The 27,887-nt window shown below is 38.2% G+C and overlaps 9 protein-coding genes across 9 annotated transcripts; 7 read left to right on the top strand and 2 right to left on the bottom strand.

Moving 5' to 3' along the window:
- On the top strand, positions 2,554 to 3,245 carry LOC104771799. The gene is made up of 2 exons (XM_010496381.2): positions 2,554 to 2,831; positions 2,902 to 3,245. Exons 1-2 carry the CDS (start codon positions 2,640 to 2,642, stop codon positions 3,139 to 3,141), a joined length of 432 nt encoding a protein of 143 aa, XP_010494683.1. The 5' UTR covers positions 2,554 to 2,639; the 3' UTR covers positions 3,142 to 3,245.
- LOC104772865 (uncharacterized protein At3g43530-like) lies at positions 3,534 to 5,469 on the bottom strand. Its single transcript, XM_010497425.2, has 5 exons — positions 5,367 to 5,469; positions 4,390 to 5,136; positions 4,140 to 4,301; positions 3,684 to 4,058; positions 3,534 to 3,611 (listed from the first exon to the last, which is right to left on the bottom strand). Exons 1-5 carry the CDS (start codon positions 5,394 to 5,396, stop codon positions 3,534 to 3,536), a joined length of 1,392 nt encoding a protein of 463 aa, XP_010495727.1. The 5' UTR covers positions 5,397 to 5,469.
- On the top strand, positions 6,775 to 8,536 carry LOC104771800. Its single transcript, XM_010496382.2, has 2 exons — positions 6,775 to 7,384; positions 7,978 to 8,536. Exons 1-2 carry the CDS (start codon positions 6,890 to 6,892, stop codon positions 8,146 to 8,148), a joined length of 666 nt encoding a protein of 221 aa, XP_010494684.1. The 5' UTR covers positions 6,775 to 6,889; the 3' UTR covers positions 8,149 to 8,536.
- LOC104772866 (pollen-specific leucine-rich repeat extensin-like protein 1) lies at positions 10,053 to 11,444 on the top strand. The gene has a single exon (XM_010497426.1). It carries the CDS (start codon positions 10,053 to 10,055, stop codon positions 11,442 to 11,444), a length of 1,392 nt encoding a protein of 463 aa, XP_010495728.1.
- LOC109131263 lies at positions 14,169 to 16,480 on the top strand. The gene is made up of 4 exons (XM_019241966.1): positions 14,169 to 14,682; positions 14,804 to 15,501; positions 15,610 to 16,087; positions 16,128 to 16,480. The coding sequence occupies exons 1-4, from the start codon at positions 14,169 to 14,171 to the stop codon at positions 16,478 to 16,480; spliced, it is 2,043 nt and encodes a 680-aa protein (XP_019097511.1).
- Positions 17,508 to 19,623, top strand: LOC104771801 (GDSL esterase/lipase At5g45670-like). The gene is made up of 5 exons (XM_010496383.2): positions 17,508 to 17,879; positions 17,972 to 18,096; positions 18,523 to 18,768; positions 18,873 to 19,128; positions 19,217 to 19,623. The coding sequence occupies exons 1-5, from the start codon at positions 17,636 to 17,638 to the stop codon at positions 19,438 to 19,440; spliced, it is 1,095 nt and encodes a 364-aa protein (XP_010494685.1). The 5' UTR covers positions 17,508 to 17,635; the 3' UTR covers positions 19,441 to 19,623.
- On the top strand, positions 20,209 to 21,842 carry LOC104771802 (peptidyl-prolyl cis-trans isomerase FKBP13, chloroplastic-like). The gene is made up of 5 exons (XM_010496384.2): positions 20,209 to 20,592; positions 20,683 to 20,775; positions 20,867 to 20,927; positions 21,416 to 21,484; positions 21,608 to 21,842. Exons 1-5 carry the CDS (start codon positions 20,251 to 20,253, stop codon positions 21,670 to 21,672), a joined length of 630 nt encoding a protein of 209 aa, XP_010494686.1. The 5' UTR covers positions 20,209 to 20,250; the 3' UTR covers positions 21,673 to 21,842.
- On the bottom strand, positions 22,057 to 23,449 carry LOC104771803 (oil body-associated protein 2A-like). The gene is made up of 4 exons (XM_010496385.2): positions 23,092 to 23,449; positions 22,801 to 22,883; positions 22,563 to 22,677; positions 22,057 to 22,463 (listed from the first exon to the last, which is right to left on the bottom strand). Exons 1-4 carry the CDS (start codon positions 23,378 to 23,380, stop codon positions 22,207 to 22,209), a joined length of 744 nt encoding a protein of 247 aa, XP_010494687.1. The 5' UTR covers positions 23,381 to 23,449; the 3' UTR covers positions 22,057 to 22,206.
- On the top strand, positions 24,199 to 25,380 carry LOC104771804 (CTD nuclear envelope phosphatase 1-like). Its single transcript, XM_010496387.2, has one exon. It carries the CDS (start codon positions 24,359 to 24,361, stop codon positions 25,199 to 25,201), a length of 843 nt encoding a protein of 280 aa, XP_010494689.1. The 5' UTR covers positions 24,199 to 24,358; the 3' UTR covers positions 25,202 to 25,380.

The following is a 27,887-nucleotide window of genomic DNA, read 5'->3' on the forward strand; positions in this document are numbered from 1 at the left end:
ATCACGTGATGAAGGTGATGAATATACTGAGCCACGCCCTGTTGTAGAACCGTGTAAGTATATTGAACCATGGGATGACGGTTTGGATCTGACTAAACTTCAAGAATTTCCAAACAAGAAGGCATTGCAAGATGTGGTGGATAGAGCTTCATTCGCTAACTGTTTTAGTTTTGAAATAGTAAAGTCGGACAAGGTGCGTTATGTGGTCAAATGTCCTAAAGAAGGATGTAACTGGGATTTATGAGGTGGTAGGATTCGAGGTACATATATTTTCTCGATTAGAAGGCACAACAAGATGCATACATGCTCTCGGGCTAGTCAAAGTTCAAGCAATAGTAAGAGGCAAGGCACTCCACAATTAGTTGCTTCTCTTTTACATGGTGATTATCCAGGGCAAATAGAAACTCCACCTCCGAAAATTATCATGGATCTTGTCAAGACAAAATTAGGTGTTGATATATCATATTCCACGGCGTTGAGAGGGAAAAATCAAGCTGTTACTGATTTGAAAGGTAGCCCAGAAGAAAGCTACAAGATGCTGCGATGTTATCTGCACATGTTAGAGAAGGTTAATCATGGTACAAGATCATATGTGCATTGCAATGAGAATAATAAATTCATGTACTTGTTCATAGCTTTGGGAGCTAGCATTGAAGGATTTAAAGTCATGAGGAAAGTTATAACTATGGATGCAACTTTTCTAAAGAACGGATATAAGGGTGTTCTTGTTTTTGCGTCGGCTCAAGATCCTAACCGTCACCATTATCCCTTGGCGTTTGGTGTTCTTGATGGTGAGAATGATGCAAGTTGGAATTGGTTTTTGGAGATGTTGAAAACCGTTGTTGGGGATTCTTCTGAAATAGTATTTATGACTGACAGAAATACAAGTCTCATAAAAGCTATAGCTAATGTGTATCCTCTGGCTCATCATGGTTTTTGTATATGGCATTTATCCCAAAATGTGAAAGGTTATGCTCGTAACGTGAACAAAGACGTTGTTGCATGGAGATTCATGGAGTGTAGTAGGTTTTACACAGTGGCTGAGTTCAACATTGCTTACGCATCTTTTACGACAAGATATCCTTCTGCTGCCAAGTATCTTGAAGAATCTACCCAGAAAGAAAGATGGGCACGATGTGTTTTTCCAGGAGATAGATACAACCTAGACACAAGCAACTGTGTTGAATCGTTGAACAGCGTATTCAAAGATGCAAGGAGGTACTCCTTGATACCCATGCTTGATGCAATACTTAAAAAATTCTCTGAATGGTTTAATGAACATCGAAAAGATGCTGTGTCTGGATCAGTCGCAAATAAATTGGTGCCTTTAGTGGAGAACTACTTACATGATTTATGGGCAACTGCTGAGAAACTAAAGGTGATAGAGCTAAATGGTTTCGAGCTTGAATACAATGTCATTGACAGTGACGGAAAGCATTATTTGGTGAAGTTGCGATAGAGAAGTTGCAGTTGTAGGTTTTTCGATATACAAAAGTATCCTTGTGTGCATGCATTGGCGTCTTTCATTACATACCAAAAATATGGAGGTAAGGATTTCGAGTTACATGAGTTGTGTTCTAAGTATTATTGGACGGAGCTGTGGGCAATTGCATATTGCAGGACAATTTATTTAGTACCTGATAAGTCTCGATGGGATGTCCTAGATGACGTCCAAGATATGGAGATCATACCTCCGAATCGGAAAATAAGAGGGGGAAGAAAGAAAACAAAAAGGTATGCATCTGCTGGGGAAAAACGACCAAAAACTCGACCTAGGACGCAGAATAAAAGGCGCCGGAGACAAGGACTCCAATGGTTGTTATTTGGAGATAATGTTCATGTTTGATTCACCTCTTCATGTATCAATTGTGTTTGGTTTGATACTTAATGTAAAACTTGGTTTGAAACTTAATTTGAAGTCTATTAATATTTTCTTCTTTCAAAATATGTGTATATGAGAGAGTATAACTGGCAGAACTGGCAGAACTAAGATAAAACTGGTAAAAATAATAAAATTGGTACTACCTAAAATCAATACATATTGTATAATACATATTGTATAGTATAAATGTTCTACATAGGTTTCTACTATAAATGAATAATTTTCGAAAATATACCAATTTTAATTTATTTATTGAAGAATCTCAACAAGTGTTTCCTTACACTTTTAATGTCACTTTGTAAATAATTACCAAGTAAGCATGAAAAAAGTTATAGAATTATAAGTTTTAACTTATGAAGTTGCAAAAAGCTTGTAATTGTATGTTAGTTAAGTTTAATCAACTGTAAAACTAAAAAAAGTAATGCTAAGGTTTAGTAAAACTAATTAAACTGAGAAACCTCTAAAGTACAACTATTTGCAAGTTTAGTGCAACCGCATTACTCGGTAAAACTGTGTGTGAACACACAGTGTGAACGCACACATCTTTTACACGTGGCCAGAATTGCGTTTTTTCTTTCTTTTTTGACGATAGCATTGCGTTTTTCTTTCTTTCTTTCTTATTTTATCTTCACTCCAGCTCATTCTCCATTCTCAGCCATTCATTCATTTTCTTCTTCGAAACCTAAAGTACACCGAGTCCTCCTTCTCTCATCTTCAAAGTCGAAGATCCTAGATCTATTTCTCTCCTTCTCAAACTATGGAACAATTTGAGGCCGACCCATACTATGCTGATCAGAAGAAGGCGAGGAAGTTACAAGCATGGCGAGAAGCCATAGCCGATGGTGATTTTGGCATGCCTCGAATTTGCCCATGTGGCAAACGAATCGTCAATGAGATCTCTCCAACAGAAACAGAGAAAAAGAGATGGTTTACTTGCGTTAAGTATAAGGTAAATTAAATTTAATCAAATACAATTGAGATACCTGATTTTGTTAACTGTTCGTTGATATAATTTGCAGGATGATGGATTGCACAGGCGGAAAAATTGGGCTGATGCAATTGAAGAAGAAACCCAAACCTTAAGGAAAGATGTTGATAACCATTGGGAGAGATTGAAGGAATTTGAACCCCATCATACTAAGATCTATAATTTGCAGATGGAGCTTAAGGAGAAGAGTGACGAGATTGCCAAACTAAAGGAGGAGTTGGCGTTGCTTACCACTCGAGTCGATCTCCTGGATAGGTTGTGTTTCGATTGATATTATCTGAGTCGATCTCATTCTACGTTGGTTTAAAACTTGTTGAATCAGATTCTGTTTCTTATCTTTTCCTTGAATTCTCTTGTTGAATCAGTTTCTTATCTTTCATGTGACTTCTCTTGTTTAATCATGATGTTCTATGTGACTTCTAGGATTATGCCTCCTTCTTGAATTGAATCATGTTCTATATTTTTCTTATATGAATTCTCTAGTTTTTGTTTAGTTTTACGTAGTTTTACCAAAAATACGAACGGAAAATCCAAGAAAATAACGTAGTTTTACATAGTTTAACTAGTAATACCAGTACCAATCGCAAATCCAACAAAATAACAAAGTTTTACATAGTTTTACTAGTACTACGATGACAAATCAAAGAAAATAACATAGTTTTACTACTTCTTAGACCTTTTCCTCTTCGTCCCTCTCCCTCCTTCTTGCGAAGTACTCGGTTGCTCATCAGCTACAGGCGCCTGACATGAAACCAAATTTTGTTAACACCTTCTAGTATTATCAAGTATTACTATAGTATTACGAAGTATTACCTTTGGTTTCTCTTGCTCTTTCACATATACTTCCAACGGTTCGATCCTTTTTTCAAGCCCATCAATCTTCGCCGAAATGTTATCGAACTGGGTTTTCATATCCTGCTTCATGGTCCTTAGAAGATCCACCAACTCAACAGTATCTTCTCTCGGTTGTTCATTGGCGACTATTTCCTCATTCGCATCGTTTTGTCCTGAACGAGTAGCCACATCGGCTGTGTACATCTCCTCCAAAAGTACAGGTAGTCCTCTACGAAGGCGCCACATCCAATTGGCAACAACGACATCATGGGTATCCTCTTCCTCAGCTTCTTCCATGATTAAATCGAGAAGAGGAATTTCTTCATCATTATGAGGGATCACACTAGCAATTGCCTGTGTAAACGACCTACTTTAGATACATTACAAACCAATTTATTCAAATGATTAATAATGGCAATTGCTAGGATAACTAACCGTTGTTGTACCAAGTGTATCACCAATATTCTTTAGAGGAAAACCTTTCTGACCGGTCCTCTTAAATTTCCTCCTGCACATCCTAGGACAACTTGCATCCGCCTCAGGAATTTGGTCAACGTAAGTGTTCGCCAAAATTGGAACTGCCTCAAATAGTAAAAACTACACAACACAAGGAAAAAAACTAAAATCAGCTTCACTTATAAGAAATATCAACAATGAGAAAACTTCAAATTTTAAACTAACTAACCTCCAATGGAATACAGAAACCGGGAACAGGCCATAATGCATTCTCTTTAACCACGACCCCATTAAAATGACTCATTGTATGGGAAATCTCTTCTAGCATGTTCTCGAATGATAATCTCCCCCAAGGAAAAGACACACAAAAACCTAGATCATTCACTGCGCTTACAACAAAATCATCGATACCCATTGCATCTCTCCCCGAGTCTTTTGTATAGCCTGCAATGATGCTTCCTAAAAAGTAGAGAACCGCCATCTTCAACCTATCACGAGTACGATCTGGTTGCATTACCAATAGGTGTCTCCTCACATCTTCAAGTGTAATCTTTTTTTTTCGTAAAAAATATTTCCTTCGAAACACGGTACCGCCGGCTTCCTTGTAATCAAGTGGATAGCACCGACAATCTAATCCAGACATCAAAGCATGTTCTCTCAGACCATACCGGATTGGAACACCATTCACAACAAACCATGCTTCCTTCTTTTTTTCGATTTTAGCCGTTCGAAGTAAGAGCATCCACATTCCCATAAGCTTGTGGTTTGGTTCCCTTGGCATGTGAAAAATGTGCTTGAATTGTGGATGATTCTCAAACCAATCCCTCTCAGAACTAGTTAGTGGATGCTCTAATTTATCCAGCGTTTTCAAAGTTTCAAAAATATGACACCTAGTCGATAGCTTGATTTTCTTGTTGTACTGGCTAGGCTCGAAGTGCATTCCTAAAGGTTTCATCGCTTCTGTTTCCTCCGATTCCTGCAACAATATCAGTTTTATATAAGTTATACCAATTATACAACAACTAGTTCTACCAGTTCTACTAGTTCTACACCACCTAGTTGTACCAGTTCTACTAGTTCTACACCCAATAGTCGCACAAGTTCTACTAGTTCTACACCAATAGTTGCACCAGTTCTACTTGATCAATTTCAAATTCCAATGAGTTTTCAAATTCCGAACGAATGACACAGACTTGTTGTACTTACACTTGCATCGTTGTCCTCCTCGTGCTCCATCTCACTTTCGCTTGTACTCCTTCTCGAGTTACCTGCCGAGTTCGAACTTCCCTCCTTATCTTCTTCTTCTTCTTCTTCTCCTTCATCGTCTTTTTCTTCCGATTCTTCTCCTTCATCGTTTTCTTCTTCCCCTTCATCGTCTTTTTCTTCCCCTTCTTCACAATCTTCTCCTTCATCGTCTTTTTCTTCCGATTCTTCTCCTTCATCGTTTTCTTCTTCCCCTTCATCGTCTTTTTCTTCCCCTTCTTCACCTTCTTCTCCTTCATCGTTTTCTTCTTCCCCTTCATCGTCTTTTTCTACCCCTTCTTCACATTCTTCTCCTTCATCGTTTTCTTCTTCCACTTCATCTTTTTCTTCTTCCCCTTCATCGTTTCCTTCTTCCCCTTCATCGTTTCCTTCTTCTTCTCCATCGCTTGATTCCACAGAAGTAGATCTCTCGTTATCTCCTCCTTCTTCATCATCTTCTTCTCCATTACTTGATTCCGGAGTAGCGGATTTTGCTTTCTCTACTTCGTTCGCATTTTCTCTTCCGACCACCGGATTGGGTTCCTCCAAAACTCGACTTTCACTTTCTTCCGCCACCGTACTCAAAGCTCTCTCTCCTCCTACTGTCGCCGGACTCAAACCCGACACACCTACTTCCGGCGAATCGGATTTTGCTTTCGAACCACCATCTCCTTCTGAGATCTTCTTCTCTTTCAAACGCTCACTCCTCCTCCTCACAAGACCCCCCCTTGTTTTCACCATCTTCTTACTCTATTTTTGGTTGATTGAATGAAAACGAGAAAACCCTAGTTCTACAGTTTTACCCAAATCGATTCGAATTTCCCGAAGAAAGAGAAGAGTGACGAGAGAGAGAGCAGTTTTGTTTTTAAAAAAAAACCGATTCAGTTTTTTGGTGGATACTACTCAGGTATTTTTTGTAAATATCTAATTTTTCTATGGACAAGAGTGTAAAACAACACATTCTCGATTTAAAAAAAAATCAAAAATAAATGCCAAAAAAGAAAGGGACTTTTGAGATTGTCAGAAATGTTTTAGGGAGTTCTGAGACGAAAACTCGGTTTTAAACATAAATTTTATAGTTTTTTTTTTAAAAGATATCGATTCAGTTTTTTGGGTTTTAGATCCGATTTCGTTTGGTTGGATGGATACTACCCAGATATTTTTTGTAAATATCTTAGTTTTCTTTGGATAATAATGTAAAACAACATATTTTCGATTTAAAAAAAAAAAAAAAATGCCAAAAATGAGGGTAACTTTAGAGGTTGTCAGAAATCATTTAGAGACTTCTGAGATGAAAACTCCCTACATGCAACCCTTATAATGTAATTTAAAAACGAACCCGATCGTAATTAAAATTAAACCGGGACGAGATCCACGTCAGCAGCACGGTTACACCGCCATCGTTTTCATTTACTTAAAAAACCCTCCGTACGATTTTCTCCCTCGACGAGACGTTGACTAAAAGTCAAACAGCATTACCGGGATCAATGGCCGGAACGATTAAGCTCTTCTCCGTACTATTCCTCATCCTGACAGTCTCATCTCCATCACCAATTTTCGTAAATGCCTTCACTTTCCCATTCTCATTCACACAATACAAAACCCTAATCTCAATCTCACGATCCCTCCTTCTCCGCGTCGCTAACCTACGCGCTTCACGCGGAGACGCATTGGGTTCGTCTCGTATACGAGCGATGGCTGAAGAGATCGATCGTGGATTAGGGTTAGGGTTTTTGAGCAGAGCTTGGTCTGTTGGGTGGGATTACATGTGGAACTACGCTTGGAGAAAAGGTGGTGGGATTGACTACGGTGAGATGTATGGTGCGATTGGTGATCTCAATGAGCTTATGGGTTTAGTTACGGAGTTTAATCGAGCTGAATCTAATGCTGGTAAAGCGAGCGCTGTTGCTCGGAGCTATGGCAAAGCTCTTCGTGTTTCGAAAAAATTACTTAATCGTCTTCTCAGAATCTTTGGTAAATCGGTATGTGTTCGTAAAAACCCTTAAAGTATTGATCTTTAGATTCATTACATTAGACAAAACAAGTAGAGAAAGAGTGATACTTGAGTCATCGAGTTGTTCTGTATTTATGTGATGAGTTGGTGAGCTTGAGAGGTGTCTCTTCTATTATTAGATCCCAAGTTCACTTTGATTCTGTTAACAGAGAGTTGTTACACCAAGATCTGCTTGAAGTAGAGGAAAGAATGATACTTTGTCCGTTTACTGTAAAAATGTGTACTGTGGCTTATTTATTGTTCGTTTCTAGTGATGATATACTACTTGACTACTTGTTCTGTATGCGGAAAGTGAGCTTGAGAGTTGTCTGTTTTATTAGGTCTCAAGCTCACTTTGATTCTCGTAACATATACAATATCATAGTTGAGAGACTTCATTTTTTTGTTTGTGTTGGCTCAATCACTAATAAGTTGTTCCTTGCTTTGCTTTGATCTCTCCTAGAGGACATGTTTGCTATTGAAGTTGGTCTTTGTCTAGATTCATTTGATAGAGTTTTACTGTTATTGTGTAGGCTGAAAACTTATGTACATTGTTGTGTGTTCTCGTTTTGTGATTATTAGGGTGCATTGAGGGAGTTTTGGGAGATGATACAAGCTGAAGTAGTTGATGGAGAGTTATTACAAGACTGTCTCGAAGTGGGTGGCAACGACGTTAAGAGTTTGCTTCAAATAGCTAAAGACATGGCTCTTCAGTTCTTTTCTTCTCAAAGCCGTTCCTCAGATGAATTATAGCTACAAAGCAGGAGTGCTTTCACGTACGTTTCTTCTTTCCATTTTGTTCCACATCGGATATGTGACGTTGTACAATATTATGCATTAGCCAAATCCTCTAGGAAAAATCTCCGAGAACCGTTTTGTTCGTTACATATTTTGCTAGATAAGTTTAAGGAATATATAGACTAGAAATTCAAGATCTCAGGACATTTTGATAATAGAAAAGTGGGTTTAGATTAATGTAATACCACAAGGAACCTCGAGTTTCTAGTCTATGAATCTTTGAAAAAACACAAGTCTACCGACATCTAGACCAATTACAATATCCAACATTTCTGTGATTGGTTAAATCTTCTATTCATAGTGAATATTGTATTGATAAAGCAAGTTAAATTCTTCTGTTTCATGGTTCTCATTTGCCTGCCTCTATTGTTGAGTAGAGTTCATAAATACAACAACCATGTGGTTGTTGAATGGTGGACTAGATCTGAAAAAATCAGTTTTATATTCAGAATATTTCTTTTGTTTGAACATGTTTGCTTTTTTTAACTAATTAGTCTCTGTCATAATCCAAATCCATTGATGAATGTCATCAATTTTTCATAGTAATCAGATTTATTTGATTTCTTTTTTTTTTCCTACTCTTTCCCTCATCTTATCAAAATCCATTTGGTGAGTGCTTGAATTAGGAATTTTGAATCTTGGTTGAGTGTTGCACAAAAAAAAAAAAAGGTTTGAGTAAATTTTGGGGTCCCAAAGTAGATTTTGCTTTTAAGGAACATATATCCAAAACAGAGGAAATGAAACTTTTAATACGTTCAACTACTCAAATTTAGTTCACCATGTCATGTCATGATGACGATCATCATACAGGGAACTCACACTCTGTCTTTCATTTAATGTTTACGTCCATCCTAACACATGGCAAATCCAGTAACATCATTCTTCACCGTTGATTCGACCAAGCGAAAGTGTAATCAGCCGTTAGATTTGAGATTTCTAGAATGAGAGGAACATGTCATGCAAGTGTGCAGCCTTCAAATCATGTTTTCATGTGTGTTACAACACTATGTTAATTTCATTTCTAAGGACTATTCATTTCTAAGTCTCCCGATATAAAGAGTGTTTTCTCTCCCAGGCACACTCCCCGAGGAGCCATGAAGAATGCTTTTGTCCGGATCTCACCCACTCTGCTCCCCCAATAGAAACCGACCCATCCTATTATCCACTGGACAAACGGTAACTTTCGACCATCTTTCTCAAATATCCTCACCGGAAACCTAGATCTGAAAGCCACAAACCCTCTTCTAATCGGTGTTTATGCTCTTGAGAAAACTGCATTTACTACCACCATTAACTGCAGCTACTCCTAACCAAGTGCCCACCCAAACCTTTTTAAAAAAACCACTATAACCGAAGCTTTTGGCCGCTTTTGTTTCCCGCTCTTACGAATAACCTCCACCCCTCCTCAAATCTGCAACAATCTACCCGCAATGTCCAGCCGTATTCCGCATCATTTGAAAGGAAAGGAGATCCAACAAGGCTTTTCCCCTCCACCCCGCAAGCGAATCAGAGCCCCTGAGCTCGACACTACAGATCTGATCCAGGAGAACTCCCTCACGCTCATAGGACGACTTACAAACCCCTCGATCCAGCGAATGTGGGCTCTCTTTCCGTTCCTTCTAAACCGCTGGAACCTCCATGGAAAAGCTGCAGGTGCAGATCTTGGACAAGGATTATTCTAGTTCACTTTTGAAACGGAGGATGACATTACTCAGGTCCTCGCTAACAGGCCTTACCACTTTGACCACTGGATGGTCATCCTCCAACGATGGGAACCGATTATCTCACCATCCTTTCCATCCCAAATACCTTTCTGGATTGAAGTCCAAGGCATCCCAAAACACTACTGGAAAAAGGAAATGGTGCTCTCCATAGGCGAAGCACTCGGTGAAATCTTAGATTGGGAAATTTCATCATCCTCCATCCTCCTCCAGCTCCTGTTAAATGGCATGGAACCACTCACAAAGGAAACTATCATCGAATTCTCGGATGGAAGCGAGGCTGTCGTGTGCCTGGAGTACAAAAATCTCAAGAATCACTGCTCCTACTGCCAAAGACTTACTCATGATAAATCAGTTTGCCCAGGTCTGCCAGACCAAAGGAAAGATCAAAACCTGCATTCAAGAGCAGCTGCCCCCTCGTCTACACAACAGACCTCATCCAGGAATTACTACACTCCTCAGGATAATTTCCTGCCACCACAAAGACAGACAAGATCCTTTGAGAACCATTCGTCTCAACGCCCAAACCAACAGTCTCGAAAAAGGCCTTACGCAGCAATAAGCTTAAATACTAGAAACGTACCTGACTTTCGTCAAACAGCACGCAACACAAGAGACCGGCAGGATCGCCTTGTTCGTCAAAGCTCCATAGCCAGATCAACCCACAGCCGAGAAGAGGTAACTCCACAGCAATACGGCCACAACAGTCCCCCTGCTCCACCAACTCGCAACCTACAATGGCGAGAAAAAACCAGATCATCAACTGAGATCCATGGTGAACCTTCTGTTTCGTCCAGAGCCAGACGTCCACCCCTGGAGAGAGAAGTTGCAAGCCCAGATCCCCCTACTCCACCCCCTGAAAATGCTCATATCCAGACGATCCAACACCAAGCCTCCCACCTTAAGCACCAGGAGCCTGAAACTCAGACAAGGGAACAAATCATGAATGAGCTGCAAGAGATTACCATCCAATATATGTCCTGCCCTGACCCGGTCGAAAGTGCAGCGCGAAGAATGAGGGTGCTACAGACTGACTCTGTAAACCTTATGGAGGAGACTGCTAATTCGATCCTAGCCTCAAATCAAAAGACAAAAAACCATCTGCCTCTTCCTCCTCCAGACCAACCTGCCAATAAGCCCCTAAATGTCAAGGATACAACATCTTCTGCAATCCTGCAAAAGAATACAAGTGAAACCAGTAAGCGAGGACGCGGACGACCTCCTCTCCAAAAACAAACTGGGAAAACAAACCAACCTCTACGCGGAGCCAAACCCCAGAAAAGAATTCTTACACAAGGCTCTCCCAGGAAATCTCCTAATCGCACCTCATCTTCAAAGTCGGGCTTTTCAAAGTCAACTCAGAAGAAAGTCACCAAACAAGATGCGGGAAACCCCAGGGTCAGTGATCATTCAGCTGGAGAACCCTCGGGGACCCTCCCTGCCAACTCAAACCCTCCTAGAATCTCCTTGATCCCTGCTTCAAAGAAGAAGAAGGCGGATTTTCAGAATCCGCCAACCCCTCTTCCTTAAGAATTGTGAGTTGGAACTGTTGTGGGTTGGGGAACCCCATAACAGTCCAAAGAATCCGGGAAATGAGGAAAAAGATTTTCCCGGATATACTGTTTCTCATGGAGACAAAACACCAACCTGAAGCAGTTAAGAAAACCTTGCAGTGGCTTGACTATCCGAACTACCTTTTGGTTCCCCCTGAGACATCAGCTTCGGGTGGTCTTGCTCTCTTCTGGAAGGACAGTATAGAGTTAGAAATCCTAAAATCAAGCAACCACTTCATTGATTCAAAGATAAAAGCAAAAGGTAGAGAATTCTTTGCTACCTTTCTGTATGGAGAACCGGAGAGATCCAAAAGATTCCAGGCTTGGAACCAACTGCAAGAGTATGCTTTGAATAGGACTGATCCTTGGTTTTTGACTGGAGATTTCAATGACATTATCTGCAACGATGAAAAAAGAGGAGGACCATTGAGATCTAAAAGCTCTTTCACAGACCTACGTTCTTTTCTGTCTACGTGTGATTTATATGACCTGAAACACTCGGGGAACTTCCTCTCGTGGAGAGGACAGAGACACTCACATCTCGTAAGATGCCGTTTGGATAGAGCAGTAGCTAACAGCGAATGGATCCTAGCCTACCCGTCAGGAAGAAGCGAATACTTGCGTTTTGAAGGATCCGACCATCGTCCTCTAGTCTCCTCCTTCGATCCTGTTAAAAGATATCACAAGAGCCTATTCAGGTATGACAGACGACTCAGGGAGAACACTGAAGTAAGCATAATTGTGCTAAAGGCTTGGAACCAGGAACCCTCAGCCCCCATAGAGCATAGATTCCACCTGTGCAGACTAGCAATCATCAGATGGAGTCGAGACCAACACCAAAACAGCCAGAAAGAAATCTCATCTCTTAAAGACCAACTGGAAGAAGCAATGTGCGATGACACGGCCTGTCAAACCTTTATTGATTCTATTAACCAGAACTTAGTGTTAGCCTATAAGAAGGAAGAGGAATATTGGAAACAGCGGAGCAGGCAGCTATGTCTTACCTTAGGAGATAAAAACTCGGGCTATTTCCACGCGGCTACAAAAAACAGAAGGGCAATCAACAACATATCAGTTCTCGAAACCTCTGAAGGGGAAAAGGTCTATGAGGAAAAAGAAATTGTTAAAGTAGTTACTGACTATTACCAAGACCTCTTCGCGTCCCAAAAAGGAAATAGAAGTTCAGTGGTCCAAGAAGCCCTCACCCCCTGTGTAACCCAGGACATGAATGAGAGCTTGATAGCTATGCCAACTCCCCTCGAAATCCAACAGGCCTGCTTCTCGATCCACCCTGACAAAGCACCTGGACCCGACGGGTTCTCAGCCAGTTTCTTTCAATCAAATTGGCAATCAGTGGGTGATGCAATCATTGCAGAGGTCCAAGCGTTTTTTGTCTCAGGAGTCCTACCAAAAAAGATCAATCATACGCACATTAGACTCATTCCAAAAACTACTGTGGCACAANTCTTTTCTGTCGTCGTGTGATTTATATGACCTGAAACACTCGGGGAACTTCCTCTCGTGGAGAGGACAGAGACACTCACATCTCGTAAGGTGCCGTTTGGATAGAGCAGTAGCTAACAGCGAATGGATCCTAGCCTACCCGTCAGGAAGAAGCGAATACTTGCGTTTTGAAGGATCCGACCATCGTCCTCTAGTCTCCTCCTTCGATCCTGTTAAAAGATATCACAAGAGCCTATTCAGGTATGACAGACGACTCAGGGAGAACACTGAAGTAAGCATAATTGTGCTAAAGGCTTGGAACCAGGAACCCTCAGCCCCCATAGAGCATAGATTCCACCTGTGCAGACTAGCAATCATCAGATGGAGTCGAGACCAACACCAAAACAGCCAGAAAGAAATCTCATCTCTTAAAGACCAACTGGAAGAAGCAATGTGCGATGACACGGCCTGTCAAACCTTTATTGATTCTATTAACCAGAACTTAGTGTTAGCCTATAAGAAGGAAGAGGAATATTGGAAACAGCGGAGCAGGCAGCTATGTCTTACCTTAGGAGATAAAAACTCGGGCTATTTCCACGCGGCTACAAAAAACAGAAGGGCAATCAACAACATATCAGTTCTCGAAACCTCTGAAGGGGAAAAGGTCTATGAGGAAAAAGAAATTGTTAAAGTAGTTACTGACTATTACCAAGACCTCTTCGCGTCCCAAAAAGGAAATAGAAGTTCAGTGGTCCAAGAAGCCCTCACCCCCTGTGTAACCCAGGACATGAATGAGAGCTTGATAGCTATGCCAACTCCCCTCGAAATCCAACAGGCCTGCTTCTCGATCCACCCTGACAAAGCACCTGGACCCGACGGGTTCTCAGCCAGTTTCTTTCAATCAAATTGGCAATCAGTGGGTGATGCAATCATTGCAGAGGTCCAAGCGTTTTTTGTCTCAGGAGTCCTACCAAAAAAGATCAATCATACGCACATTAGACTCATTCCAAAAACTACTGTGGCACAAAAACTAGCAGACTATAGACCTATAGCCCTATGCTCAGTTTATTACAAGATCATTGCCAAACTTTTAGCCAAAAGGATGCAACCTGTTCTACATGCCTGTATCTCAGAGAACCAATCTGCTTTTGTTCCCCAAAGAGCCATCTCGGACAACGTCCTCATCACTCATGAATCTCTCTATTACCTGAAAACATCATGAGCAAAAAAGAGATGCTTTATGGCTGTTAAAACAGACATGAGTAAAGCATATGATAGATTGGAATGGGATTTCATTGAAGCAGCATTAAAACAAATGGGTTTCCATCCTACCTGGGTCAACTGGATCATACAGTGTGTTTCCACAGTCTCATACTCCTACCTCGTTAATGGCCAGGCTCAAGGTATAGTGAACCCTCGGCGTGAAATCCGACAGGGCGACCCGTTGTCACCATACTTATTCATCATTTGTAGCGAGGTGCTATCGGGGCTGTGTCTAAAAGCTCAGAGTCAAGGAAACTTACTAGGCCTACGAGTGGCTAAAGGAAGCCCTAGAGTGAATCATCTCTTGTTTGCAGATGACACAATGTTTTTCATCCGGTCTGACTACCACAGTTGCATGACACTCCGACGCATCCTGCAAAAATATGAAGCTGCATCTGGTCAAAAGATAAATCAAGCAAAGTCGTCTATCACTTTCTCAGCAAAAACTCCCGCAAGTGCAAAAGAGCTAGCCAAAAATATCCTCGAAATCCAAAAGGAGGGGGGTCAGGGTAAATACCTTGGGCTACCGGAATTGTTTGGGCGAAAAATTGAAGGATCTCTTCTCCTCTATCGTGGACCGAATTAAACAAAGAGCCCTAAGCTGGTCCTCACGGTTTCTATCCTCTGCAGGGAAACTAACAATGCTGAAATCTGTCCTCACAACTATGCCAACCTACACCATGTCCTGTTTCCAGCTTCCTGCATCACTCTGTAAGAGGATCCAATCAGCTCTCACGCGCTTTTGGTGGGACAAAAACACAGAAAAGAAGAAGATGTCATGGATTGCTTGGAGAAAACTAGCAAAGCCCGCAAAAATGGGAGGTTTAGGACTCAGAGATATAAAGCTTTTTAACAAGGCCCTTCTGGCAAAACTAAGCTGGCGAATCCTCACCAACCCACAGAGTCTATTGGCGAGAGTACTAAAAGGCAAATACTGTAAGGACTTATCTTTTTTGGATTCCTCTGCCCCAAACTCTGCCTCTCATGGATGGAAAAGCATCTGCATAGGCAAAGACCTCCTCAAGAACAACCTTGGAGTTTTAGTGGGCTCCGGAGATTGTACTCGGCTGTGGAGATCCCCCTGGCTATCCTTATCTTCTCCACTAGCTCCAATGGGACCTCCAACGAAAGCCACTCAACATCTTACGGTTGCGGATCTGATAATTCCTGGAACCAACGAATGGAATTCAAATCTCATTAGAAACATCCTCCCTATGTACGAAGATGTGATCAAAAAGATTAAACCAAGTGGACAGGGGGCAAGAGATACCTGGGCTTGGCTACCAACAAAAGATGGCCAATACTCAGCAAAATCAGGTTATTTTGAGGCAACAAAGCTGGATCCAAAACCTCCTGAGGAAGAAAACTCGAGGGGTTTAGCTTCAGCCGGTTTTAATTGGCAACGTAATATATGAAACCTCAAAACTTCCCCGAAGACAAAACTGCTCATCTGGAAAGCTGTGCAAAATGCTCTCCCGGTTGGGGTAAACCTGAAGTACAGAAATATCACGGATTCTGCTGTCTGCCCCCACTGCAGTGAAGAGGAATCAGTCCTCCATCTCCTCTTCCTGTGTCCCTACGCAAAAAGCATTTGGTCAGCTGCTCCATTTCAAACAAAACCACACCTAGAGTCGATCAAGGATGTCAACCAAGGAATTGAAAAGGTAAATAATCTCTTATGCTTACCTCCAACAGGCATCGGATCTGGCCCGCTAGCTCCATGGATAATCTGGTCAATCTGGACAGCGAGAAACCAGTTGATCTTTAGCAAGAAACAAATCCCAGGCGAGGAAGCCTTGCACCTTGCTATGATCAGAGCAAAAGAATGGCAGGCTGCGCAAATCCCAGCCCTGTCCCCCCCCCAGGACCCCCAAAGCAGTGATCAAACCTCCGAACCCCCCCGGGACATACCAATGTTTTACCGATGCTTCCTGGAAAACTGATGGATCTGCAGGATTCGGCTGGATCATTAAAAACGCAGAAGGACAGGTTACAATCCGGGGAACCGCATCCTCATCCCACATAAACTCCCCTTTGATGGCTGAAGCGGCAGCAACTCTAATCGCGATTAGAGTTGCGATCGAATCGGGCATCGACTCTATCGCCTTCGCTTCCGACTCTCAAATGTTAGTCAAAGCACTGAATCAGAAGCTCCAGATCAAGGAACTTCACGGGACTCTACACGATGTCTTCGCTCTATCTGCATCTCTCAATTTCGTCTCTTTCAACTTTATTTCTCGTACCCTAAATCGCCAAGCTGATGCTTTGGCAAAGAAAGCCCTTGGGCTTCTTTGTAACAACACTTAATTTTCTATAAAAAAAAGGGTACTTTGTTTTGTTCAAAAAAGGACTATTCATTTTGCTTTTTTCACATGCATTGTGCTAAAAATAACCCAAACAAGCTCAGCTGTGAGTAAATTAGTTTAAAGAGAACTTGTCAAGTGATCAAAAATTCATAATATAGAGATTTGAACGTAAAACCTATTTATAATTAAAGTTTGAAGATTGTTTTACAATCCAGATTGGGAATATTGCAAAATGGGTAACCTGTGAACATTGATGAGATATTGCAATAATGGAATAGCATTATCAATATATATGATCATCAAACAAGAAAATAACACTGAGTTTGGATTCAAAAATGGGACCACTAAGAAAACCATACATTTTCAACCAAAAAACTACCGCAAATTTGAATTTAAAAAAAAAAGAGTTCATGAAAGTTTGGTTAGGAGTCTTAAATGATTGTATAAACTTGATAGTTTGTGATCTTTAAAAAAAAAAATCAAGTTTGTGGTATTATTTCAGAATAGTAATCTTTAGCTAATCTGTAAAACTGTCATAATTGTTGATAAGGAGCTTATCAAAGTTACACAATCACATAATAATGTAATTATGTCATTTAGCAATTCTACAAAGTGCAGTTATCAGAGCAGTAGTTAATCTTCAGTTTCCTTCTCGAGACAAGTTTTAGTAACTTTATTGAGCTTTGGTACATTTAGAGTAATCAAAGTCAACAGCACGATTTCCAAAGCAAAACATTAAAATCGAACCGTCACAATACAATACAATACAAGTTGAATGATCCGTAGTAGTAAAAGAAATTAAACAACAGTGACAGACGTAATAATAACTCTCCACCATCTCTCTCGTTATGTCTCTGAATCGTTAGATCCACCCACACACAAAAAAAACTCAATAAGTCCATAACTAATTTCACATACTATAAAACACACATTCATTTACTTTGTACATTTAACATCTAAACATCATTGCCGCGTGAACATTTAATGCTTTTTCAACCGTTTAAAAACTTTATATAAAAATAACATTTTCTCATTCTCTCCATATTCTTCAAAACTATAGTATTATATAAACCCATTTTTTTCCTTTCTTCACATTCACAAAACATTTCTCTTCCTTCTCTCACTTTCACAGTCTTGCTCTAAGAAAGAGAGAGAGATGGCGAGAATGTGTTGTTTGATGGTGGTCGTGATGATGATGGTTGCTATGACCATGATGAACATTGCTAAGAGTGAACCAATTGCACCATGTTACTTCATATTTGGTGATTCTTTGGTTGATAATGGCAACAATAATCAGCTTCAGTCATTAGCTAGAGCTAATTACTTTCCTTATGGTATTGACTTTGCTTTCGGTCCTACCGGTCGGTTTAGCAACGGCAAAACCACTGTTGATGTTATAGGTAACTCTAACTAACTACATTTTTGCTCTGTTTCCTCTGTTTTTTCCCCTCTCAAACTAATTTTGTTCTGTTTCTTTTGAAAAAAAATAAAGCTGAGCTTTTGGGCTTCGACGACTACATTACACCGTACGCCGCCGCAAGGGGACAAGACATTCTCCGAGGAGTTAACTATGCTTCCGCTGCTGCCGGAATCCGTGAAGAAACCGGTAGACAATTGGTAATTTTTTTTTTACTATTTCTCTTACAGAAAAGCATTTTGATTCAGCTCCTTTTTAGAAATTATGATGGAATTTGAAAATATTTCACCGTTCGGTTCAACTAGGTTTTCATTTCAGATTTGGTTTTGGATTCAAATAAACTTCAAAAATATTAAATAGTCTTCTTCCATTAAATAGTCATCTTCTATTTCTATCACATTTATATTTAGAGAAACATATTTAATTAAATATAGATGTGTTCGGTTCGGTATATGTTTTGGTTTTGGTTTGGATCAGCTTCTACACAACTTGCAGTTTAAGAACTCTTTGATAGATTTGGATTTGGCGTATAGTTCCATTGTTAGTTTCCTTACAAGATCTGTCTGTTTCATCTAGTTCTAAAGCTTCTTAAAATTTGACTTGTTCTTGTTATTGTTGTTCATCAGGGAGGTAGAATAACATTTGCAGGCCAAGTAGCTAACCACGTGAACACTGTGTCACAAGTAGTGAACATACTTGGTGATCAGAACGAAGCTTCGAACTACCTCAGCAAATGCATTTACTCGATCGGTTTAGGCAGTAATGATTATCTCAACAACTACTTCATGCCCACCTTTTACTCTACCGGTAACCAGTTCTCCCCCGAGTCCTACGCAGACGATCTCGTTGCCCGTTACACCGAGCAACTCAGGGTTCGTACACTCTCACTCCTCTGTTTAGGTTCTTCTCTGTTTCTTTATGTTTCTTGATCCGAGAATTAAGGTTTTGAATATTGTGTTTTATTGTGATGGAGCAGATTTTGTATACTAATGGAGCGAGGAAGTTTGCTTTGATCGGAGTCGGAGCAATCGGTTGCAGCCCGAACGAGCTAGCTCAGAACAGCAGAGATGGAAGAACGTGTGACGAAAGAATCAACTCAGCAAACAGAATCTTCAACAACAAACTCATATCTATAGTTGACGCTTTTAACCAGAACACACCTGACGCAAAATTCACTTACATCAACGCCTATGGCATCTTCCAAGACATTGTTACAAACCCTGCTCGCTACGGTAACACTGCCCTGCCTTCAAAATTGTTATCTAAGTAAACAATTTTTTCTTATGATAGTTTGCTCATTTTGTTGCTTTAAATTTGCAGGGTTTAGAGTGACAAATGCAGGATGTTGTGGAGTTGGGAGGAACAATGGACAGATTACTTGTCTCCCAGGTCAAGCTCCATGTCTGAATAGAAATGAGTATGTGTTTTGGGATGCGTTTCATCCCGGTGAAGCTGCGAATGTTGTTATCGGAACACGATCTTTTAGGCGAGAAGCTGCTTCTGATGCTCATCCTTATGATATTCAGCAGCTAGCAACTCTCTAAATGGAGAGTGAAAGACGTGTTCTTTTGCTTGTGTAAGCGTTTTGATACTTTTGGACTCAAGAAAAAGGGATGTCAAACTTGGTTTGTATTGTGTGATGTCATAACTGTTTATGTAATGATTTTGTGTTACTGTTTATCTTTATTTGTTTATTTTAAAACTCCGTTATAAATTTGATTCGTTCATTACAAATTTACAACTGTGTTGGTCTTTTTCCATATCTTAAAGTTAAAACGAAAGAAAGTGAAACCAAATAAGAAGTTGAAACCAATGTGACCGGATAATATCAGAAATGTCGTTGGGTGATTGGTTGGATACTTGATTTTAAAATTTATTGAAACAATAAATTTTATTTTAATAAAAAGGATTGATATAAATATTAAATTTTCATTAAATTTTTGATATCCTTCAAAAATTGCAAAATAAATAGTACAACAATAATTCTTTAATCCAATAAATGGTAAGATTACAACTTGATCAAAAATAAGTAATTTAAATTTTGTGAATTGGTTTTCACAATTGAAAGAGTTTAGAGGATTAAAATCTAAAACTCTACAACACAATTCTTAATTTCTTTTTTTTTTTGGTCAATAAATTCTTAATTTCTTATCATCAAAGGTATAAAATAAGATGAAATGAAACCAAGATTCTATTCGTATTGGGCCTATGATCTTGAAAATGTGATTAAAAATGAAGCCCAACTTTGTGTGGTTCGTTTGTTTGCCAGCAAGGATTGCTGATTGTCCAAACACAAAGCTTTTGTTATCTCTTTTCAGATTGTCCTCTTTATTTTTTCGTGGATAGAGAAGATAATGAGCTCCTTGGGATTTTCAGTTGGAACTTGTTCTCCTCCAACTCAGCAAAGAAAATGCAGATTTCTTGTGAACAGTAGCTTAAACAGAGCAGAGGCTATCAACTTGAGAAGCAAACAAGAAGTTTCCCCTGATCCTGAGTTAAGTCTTGTCCAACTAGCTTCATGTGGTAGAAGAGAAGCAATCATTGGTTTTGGTTTCTGCCTTGGCTTTGTTGATAATGTTTCTTCAGCCTTAGCCGAAACAACTTCTTGTGAATTCTCTGTCTCTCCTTCTGGTCTTGCTTTTTGTGATAAAGTTGTTGGTTATGGTCCTGAAGCTGTTAAAGGGCAACTAATTAAGGTAATTAAGTATATCAATTATATCTCAATTTACATTTAGAGTTTTGTAATTTGTTCACGATGTTTGATGATTCTTGAATGTTTCTTGCAGGCACATTATGTAGGGAAGTTGGAGAATGGGAAAGTCTTTGATAGTAGCTATAACCGAGGAAAGCCTCTAACATTTCGAATTGGTGTTGGTGAGGTAATTAAGGAAAATATGTTAAATTTTCTAAAAACTCATTTTTACATAATGTGAACTTTCAGAAAACATATTGTGGTTTAATATGATACAGGTGATTAAAGGTTGGGATCAAGGAATCCTTGGCTCTGATGGAATTCCTCCTATGCTTACCGGTACGTGTGCTCAATCTATTTGAATTGAACATTGCATATGCTATTGCATACATGAAACTTTATTTACAAGTAAACTACATAGTGATTAAAACTAGGCTTAGCCGCTTAGACCGCTAATACATGAGAAACTCCCAAAAAAATCTTTGAATATATATGAAAGATGCATGCATTTGAGAAACTATATGCGTTGGAACACAATTATTTTTAATTTTTTTTTGGAATTTGCTTTGATTATACATTACTATCAAGTATATGGATCGACATGTATTTGAAAACAGGTTCTTAATTACCTCACCAACACCTATTATAAGTATCTAGATTAGTCTACATACTGTTTAAAAGAGCGTAGGGGGAGGGCGTGGTCCAGTTATGATTTACCAAATCATTCATCGACAAGCAAAAATCAACTTAGTTGATTTTTAAACAGAAACATTGTCATGTTTTAATTATTTTCTGCTAACTAGTTTGGATTCGGTTTCTTTTTTCAGGTGGGAAACGAACTTTGAAAATTCCTCCAGAACTAGCATATGGTGATCGAGGCGCAGGTTGCAAAGGAGGTAAATTGAAAACCCAAGAGGCTAAAACCCTTTCTTGATTAATATATTTATCAGAATAACTTATGTTAAGTTGTTGATACTTAAAATAACTAACTAATGAGGCCAAACCTTGTTTTCCTGCAGGCTCATGCCTTATTCCTCCAGCTTCGGTTCTTCTCTTTGACATTGAGTTCATCGGTAAAGCTTGAGAGAGCTTCTTGCTTTGTCTTTTCTGAGCCATCACCTTTGTTCAATTCATCCTTATAGAAAGAAAAAATAAATTCTGTCTATTCTTTTTCTGCTATCTAATCAAGTGAATATTTCTGGTCCTTTCTAACTTTGATCGGTTTATTGGTGATAGCTAGTTGATACCTCTTTATCTAGCTACTACTAAAATATGAATTTCCAAAAACCAAGTAAAACCGGTTTAAATTGAAAAGTTTTTCATGTGAGTATATATATCTCTCCATTTTTGTTTGCACAAAGGATGTGATTGCGCCAAACTACATCAATTGGGAACTTACTCTTCAAATTAGAAATGCACTTACACTTGTTCTTCTAAATCATAAAGATCATGTCCATTAGTGTATTAGTGGGGGTCTTAAAACATTTTATAGTGAAACACATATTATACACCACTTTACTAATGGTCTTATGGACTACATTGGACATATAAACATATTACGGACTACATTGGACATATAAACATATTATTGTTATTCGATACGTACACACAAACTTTATTACGGGAACGGAGCTAATTTCTTCATCTCAGTTTCGAGTATATCAACCGCTAATCCTTTTCCGTGATGAACCCAATAATCAGCCATTGGGTTTTTCCTCTCCAGTCCCATGATATCGACTCGAGACGCCTTCAAAGACTCCGTCGAAATTCCATACTCATCATCACGTTTCTTCAATAGCCCTGGCTTGATCTTCCCCATATTCACGTCTTGTGGTGACACCATCAGTGCTGGTGCTCCTAGTGGCAATTTATCCCCTAAAATTTACCAAAAAATCGACCCTCATAAATCTTCAAAACTTTTTGTTTCGATTGTACTCGTTCCAAAAACGAATCCAAATATTTATTAGTCATTACCGCGATCGGTCTGCCAAGTGCACCAAAACTTCCCATACGTTTTGGCAATATTTTGAAGCTCCGGCTTAGCTACAAGCTCAGGGACCCTTGGAGTTACTAGTAGACCGGTCTGGATCTACAATAACAACAATATCATTCTAGTCAGATATATATGTCTGGATCGTAAACTAACTGTTAAGTATAAGTACTAATCCAAAAGAGAACAAACTGATTAACTAAAGGTTATGTACAAGTTAACCTCATAGTCATGAGAGTGCCAAAGCTTTTGCTCCTCCGGTGAAAGTGCCTCAAATAACCTCTCCGACACAATATACTCGACCCCTGAGATATTTTAATTACAATTTAAACAAATAACATTTAGTTTCGGCCATTCGTTGAAAAAAAAAATTTAATTTTTTTTCAAATGTTGATATATTTTTAGATTCTCAAATATTTGTAATGAATTACGCATGCATATACTTCGATAACTATATTGATATATATAAAACGTGGAAAAGTATACATATATGATATAAAGTGAGATACAGACCGATGAGATGGGTATTAGAGGAGTTGCTATCGTAAACAGCACACTGAAGAAAGTCTTGGTTGAGTCGATGAACATAGAAATTGACTTCGATCTGACGGCTAGGATCGTGACCGTAACAAGCGAAAGAACACAAGTGGAGACTCATCTGTTTGATAGGCTTCAAAGATTGCATCATCGCCGCTCCTTTATCAATCATCACTGTCTTCATCGTCTCCGGATCTCCCGGAGGTTGGTTCTCTGCCCCGTTACGTGCCGGATACGGTCCAGGACGCTCATCACTCGACGCCATTTTGTTTCCAACACACAAATTACTAAAACAAACGTTTGATTTGTTCTATATCATGCAAAATTTTATCAATCTTTTTTCTTTTGTTTTTATAGTGATTTGATGTGAATGCCTTGGTGTCATTGTTGCATGAGGAAATTGTGACGTGGTTGATTTGAGAAGGACACGTCATTGAGTTTTTAGTGGTATTGTGGCAAAAAACGTTGACATTGAGATTTGTAGACGACACGTGGATATGTTAATGATAGGGATTAGTCTCTGGACACTTGGCACATTGAATTCGATTATGACTTAAAAACGAGATGCTTAATTAAATTGGTTTATAAGTTATTGTTCCGTTTACAAGACCACACAAATACATAGTTGCATAAGTTGAGACTTTGAATAATTTTTATGATTCATAAAACTAATACTCCCTCCATTTCATAAAGAGTGTCATTCTGACACTTTTCACACAAATTAAGAAAACACTGAAATATACATATATGCCCTTATTTAATAAGTTTTTAATAGACTATTTTAGTTATAATTAAGGGTAAAACAAGGAAATCTAAGATAAAAGATGCATTGAACTATAAAATAATGCATTGGAATTGTAAAGTGACAGTCTTTGTGAAACAAAGAAAAATCTCCAGAATGACACTCTTTGTGAAATGGAGGAAGTAATTAAGAGAAGAGATCTATAAATGATATATTGTCTAATCTGTTCTAATCTATATATACACATAGTATTTTGCTTAATTTGGGACATAAATCTCGAAAGAAAGATTAATATAGAAATCCCAACGGTAATAATACAACGTTAACTCCGTGTTGGTCCAAACTTAAAAAAACACTGCTTCCGAATCTAGCTTTGCTTCGGATCCCGAACCTAAAAACAACACATGACCGTTACACCGATCCTAATTTAAATACAAAGCATCATCACTCTCCTCTCTCTCCCCCAAATCTCTCATCATCTCTCTCTCTCTTTCTTCTTCAATGGCGACGAAACTCATACTCAAGAAAGCGACGAAATCAATCAACCGTCACCCACGTAACTACCTTCGCCGTCAACGGAAAACACAGTTCGGAGGATGCTCACCTTCGCCGACGGCAACAACCGTCATCGCCACCATCAACAAATCCATCTACAGATGTCACCGAAGCTTCCTCTGTTTATTCTCTCGCCACGGAGCCAAAGGATTCAAAATCCTCAAATCCCGCAAAGACGTAGACGATCTTCATCAAAACTCACCGCCGCCGCCGTACTCTCTGTTTCAAGAAAGATCCGGCAAAACCTTCGACGAAACTAAGAAGACGATCGTGTTGGATCTAGACGAGACGCTCGTCCACTCGTCCATGGAGAAACCAGATGTACCGTACGATTTCGTCATCAATCCCAAAATCGACGGTCAGATGTTGACGTTTTACGTGATCAAACGGCCAGGAGTGGACGAGTTCTTGAAGAAGATCGGAGAACAGTACCAGATCGTCGTTTTCACGGCGGGGTTGAGAGAGTACGCGTCGCTAGTTCTCGATAAACTCGATCCCGAGCGGGGAGTGATCTCTAGAAGCTTCTACAGAGACGCGTGCAGCGAAATCGATGGGAGGCTAGTGAAAGATTTAGGGTTTGTGTTGAGAGATATGAGGCGTGTGGTGATCGTTGACGACAACCCGAACTCTTACGCGCTTCAGCCGGAGAACGCTTTCCCGATTAAGCCGTTTTTGGATGATTTTGAAGACGTTGAGTTGGAGAAACTTGGTGAGTTTTTGAATGGTGATTGTGTTAAGGTTGAAGATATGAGAGTTGCTTTGAAGGAGTTTGTTGGAAGAGATGAATGATTTTGATTTTAGTTTTGTTTTGTGTTATTAAGAGAGAGGATTTGATTTAGAAGACAAGGAACAATAGCTTTGTTTGTTCGATTTGTCTCAAGTGTGTACATCCTCAATTTGTTGATTTGTTTGATTAGTGTTTGTTTGTGGTTGCATTAAACAATTTTAATGAAGGTTTTTTTTTTGCATTTAAAGTATGGATAAAAGTTAGTTATGGATCTTTATTGGGCTCATATATTTAAATTAATTTTTTTCTGGTAACTAATTATTATTTTGAGAAAAATATATATTTTAAGTTTATTTATTTATTTTTGGCCTTTTAGGGAGTTCTTTGAGATCTGGACTTTATAAGAAAACAACATATCTTGAAAGCTAAAATTGTATAATTTTAATGTGTGTCAAACTACTATGAGACTATTTAAGATATATCTAAATTTTGTTTTTATAGTAATCCTATATAAATAGAGGTTGTTCTCTCTCTCGCCAACTTCACAAGCTTTGGAAAAATTGTTTTTGTCATAGTTTTAAATTTGTTTTGAAGAAAATGGTATTACTTTTTGTTCAAAACAAGCTCGTGCATCAAAATATAAATACATTTATTCATATTCAAACGAATTATATTGTTTATATATAGGATAAATTTATTAAAGATTTTAATTGAATTTTATTGTTTTGTAGACAAAGAAACTTCGGTTTAAACTTGAAACTGATGAAAAGACAGGTTATGACGCAATACGACGCATCGCTCGTTGTAATGGTAATCTCAAGCACAACTCCTATGGTTAAAACAAAAGCACAACTCCTATGGTTAAAACAAATAATTAGTTAGAGATACACATGTTATAATACAAATCATAAATGTAGGCTTAATAAAATAGTTATTTACCTATTTTGGTAAACAAAAAATTGTAGAAATTTCTTTACTTGAATGGTAAATTATTTTTTGTTAGTAAATGATCAAAAAGGTAATGGACAAACTCATAATTTATGTTGTAAATATGGATACAACAATATTTTATAGTATGTAGAGTCATAGGAAACTCATTGCAATTTTACAAAATTTCACCAATTTTTGTTGCCAAAAATGCAAGTACGTACTCTACAAGTTTTAAATAATTTTTTTTTTCTTTTGTTAGGAGTTGCTTTTGTTGATTTTGATGCGGAAGAAGACGACACAATAATTGTGAAGGGAGAAAAACTCAATGAGCAAAAGATTAAGAAAACATTAGATAAGTTTATGCGTGATAAAGCTGGAGGAGAGTGTTTCTCTTGTTTTAGTTGATAATACTTTTTGGAGTTGGTTAGTGGAATATGGTTAAACTGAAGTTACAATGCAAATTCTTACTGTATAGATTTGCTAGAGAGTTTTTACCAGTTGAGCTATCCACCCTTAGTAATCATATATTATTTCTTAATGTATTAATTTGATCAATACATAAGTCAAAAAGACAAACAACATTATTATTGTTATTTTGGTTGGGAAAAATTATGCTTTCATATACTGTATTTAATTGGTGCCAATAATATACTATTTTTTGGTCAAAATTTTAATGTTACCATAATATAATTTTGATAATTTCAAAAAAATAAGAAAAAAAATAAGAAAAAGAAGAGTTGATTATAGTAAACCACCAAACCCATCTTTTTGACACAACAGTTGTTGTTGTTGTTGTTGTTGTTGCTGTCATTCTCATATGCGCTTCATCAAACCTTTGTAAGAAGCCATATATTTAAATTAGTTTTTTTTGGTAACTAATTATTATTTTGAGATATATTTTAAGTTTATTTATTTATTTTTTGCCTTTTAGGGTGTATTCTTTGAGATCTTTAAGATATGGATTTTATTAAAAAATAAACATATCTTGAAAGCTAAAATTGTATAATTTTAATGTGTGTCAGTCAAACTATTATGAGACTATTTAAGACATATCCAAAATTTGTTTTTATAGTAATCCTATATAAATAGAGGCTGCTCTCTCTCTCTTTCCAACTTCACAAGCTTTGAAAAAATTTGTTTTTGTCATAGTTTTAAATTTGTTTTGAAGAAAATGGTTGTACTTTTTGTAAGAAGCTCGTGCATCAAAATATAAATATGTTTATTCATATTCAAACGAATTATATTTGCTTATATATATAATAAATTTATTAAAGATTTTATTTAAATTTTATTGTTTTGCAGAAAGAGGAACTTCGGTTTAAAATTGAATCTACTGACGAAAAGACTAGTCATGACGCAATACGACATATCGCTCATTGTGAAGGTAATCTCAAGCACAACTCTTATGGTTAAAACAAAAGCACAACTAGTATGGTTAAAACAAATAATTAGTCAGGGATACACAGGTTATAATACAAATCATAAATTTAGGCTTAATAAAGTAGTCATTTACTTATTTTGGTAAACAAAAAAATTAGAAATTTCTTTACTTAAATGATAAATTATTTTTTGTTAGTAAATGATCAAAAAAGGTATTGGATAAACTCATAATTTATTTTGTAAAATGGATACAACAATATTTTATAGTATGTAGAGTCATAGAAAACTCGTGGCAATTTTACAAAATTTCACCAATTTTTTTGCCAAAAACTGCAAGTACGTACTCTACAAGTTTTACATAGTTTTTTTTTTTTTTTTTTTAGGAGTTGCTTTTGTTGATTTTGATGAGGAAGAAGACACAATAATTGTGAAGGGAGA

The sequence above is a fragment of the Camelina sativa genome, chromosome 20, assembly GCF_000633955.1.
Source record: "Camelina sativa cultivar DH55 chromosome 20, Cs, whole genome shotgun sequence".
In the NCBI taxonomy this organism is placed as follows: domain Eukaryota; kingdom Viridiplantae; phylum Streptophyta; class Magnoliopsida; order Brassicales; family Brassicaceae; genus Camelina; species Camelina sativa.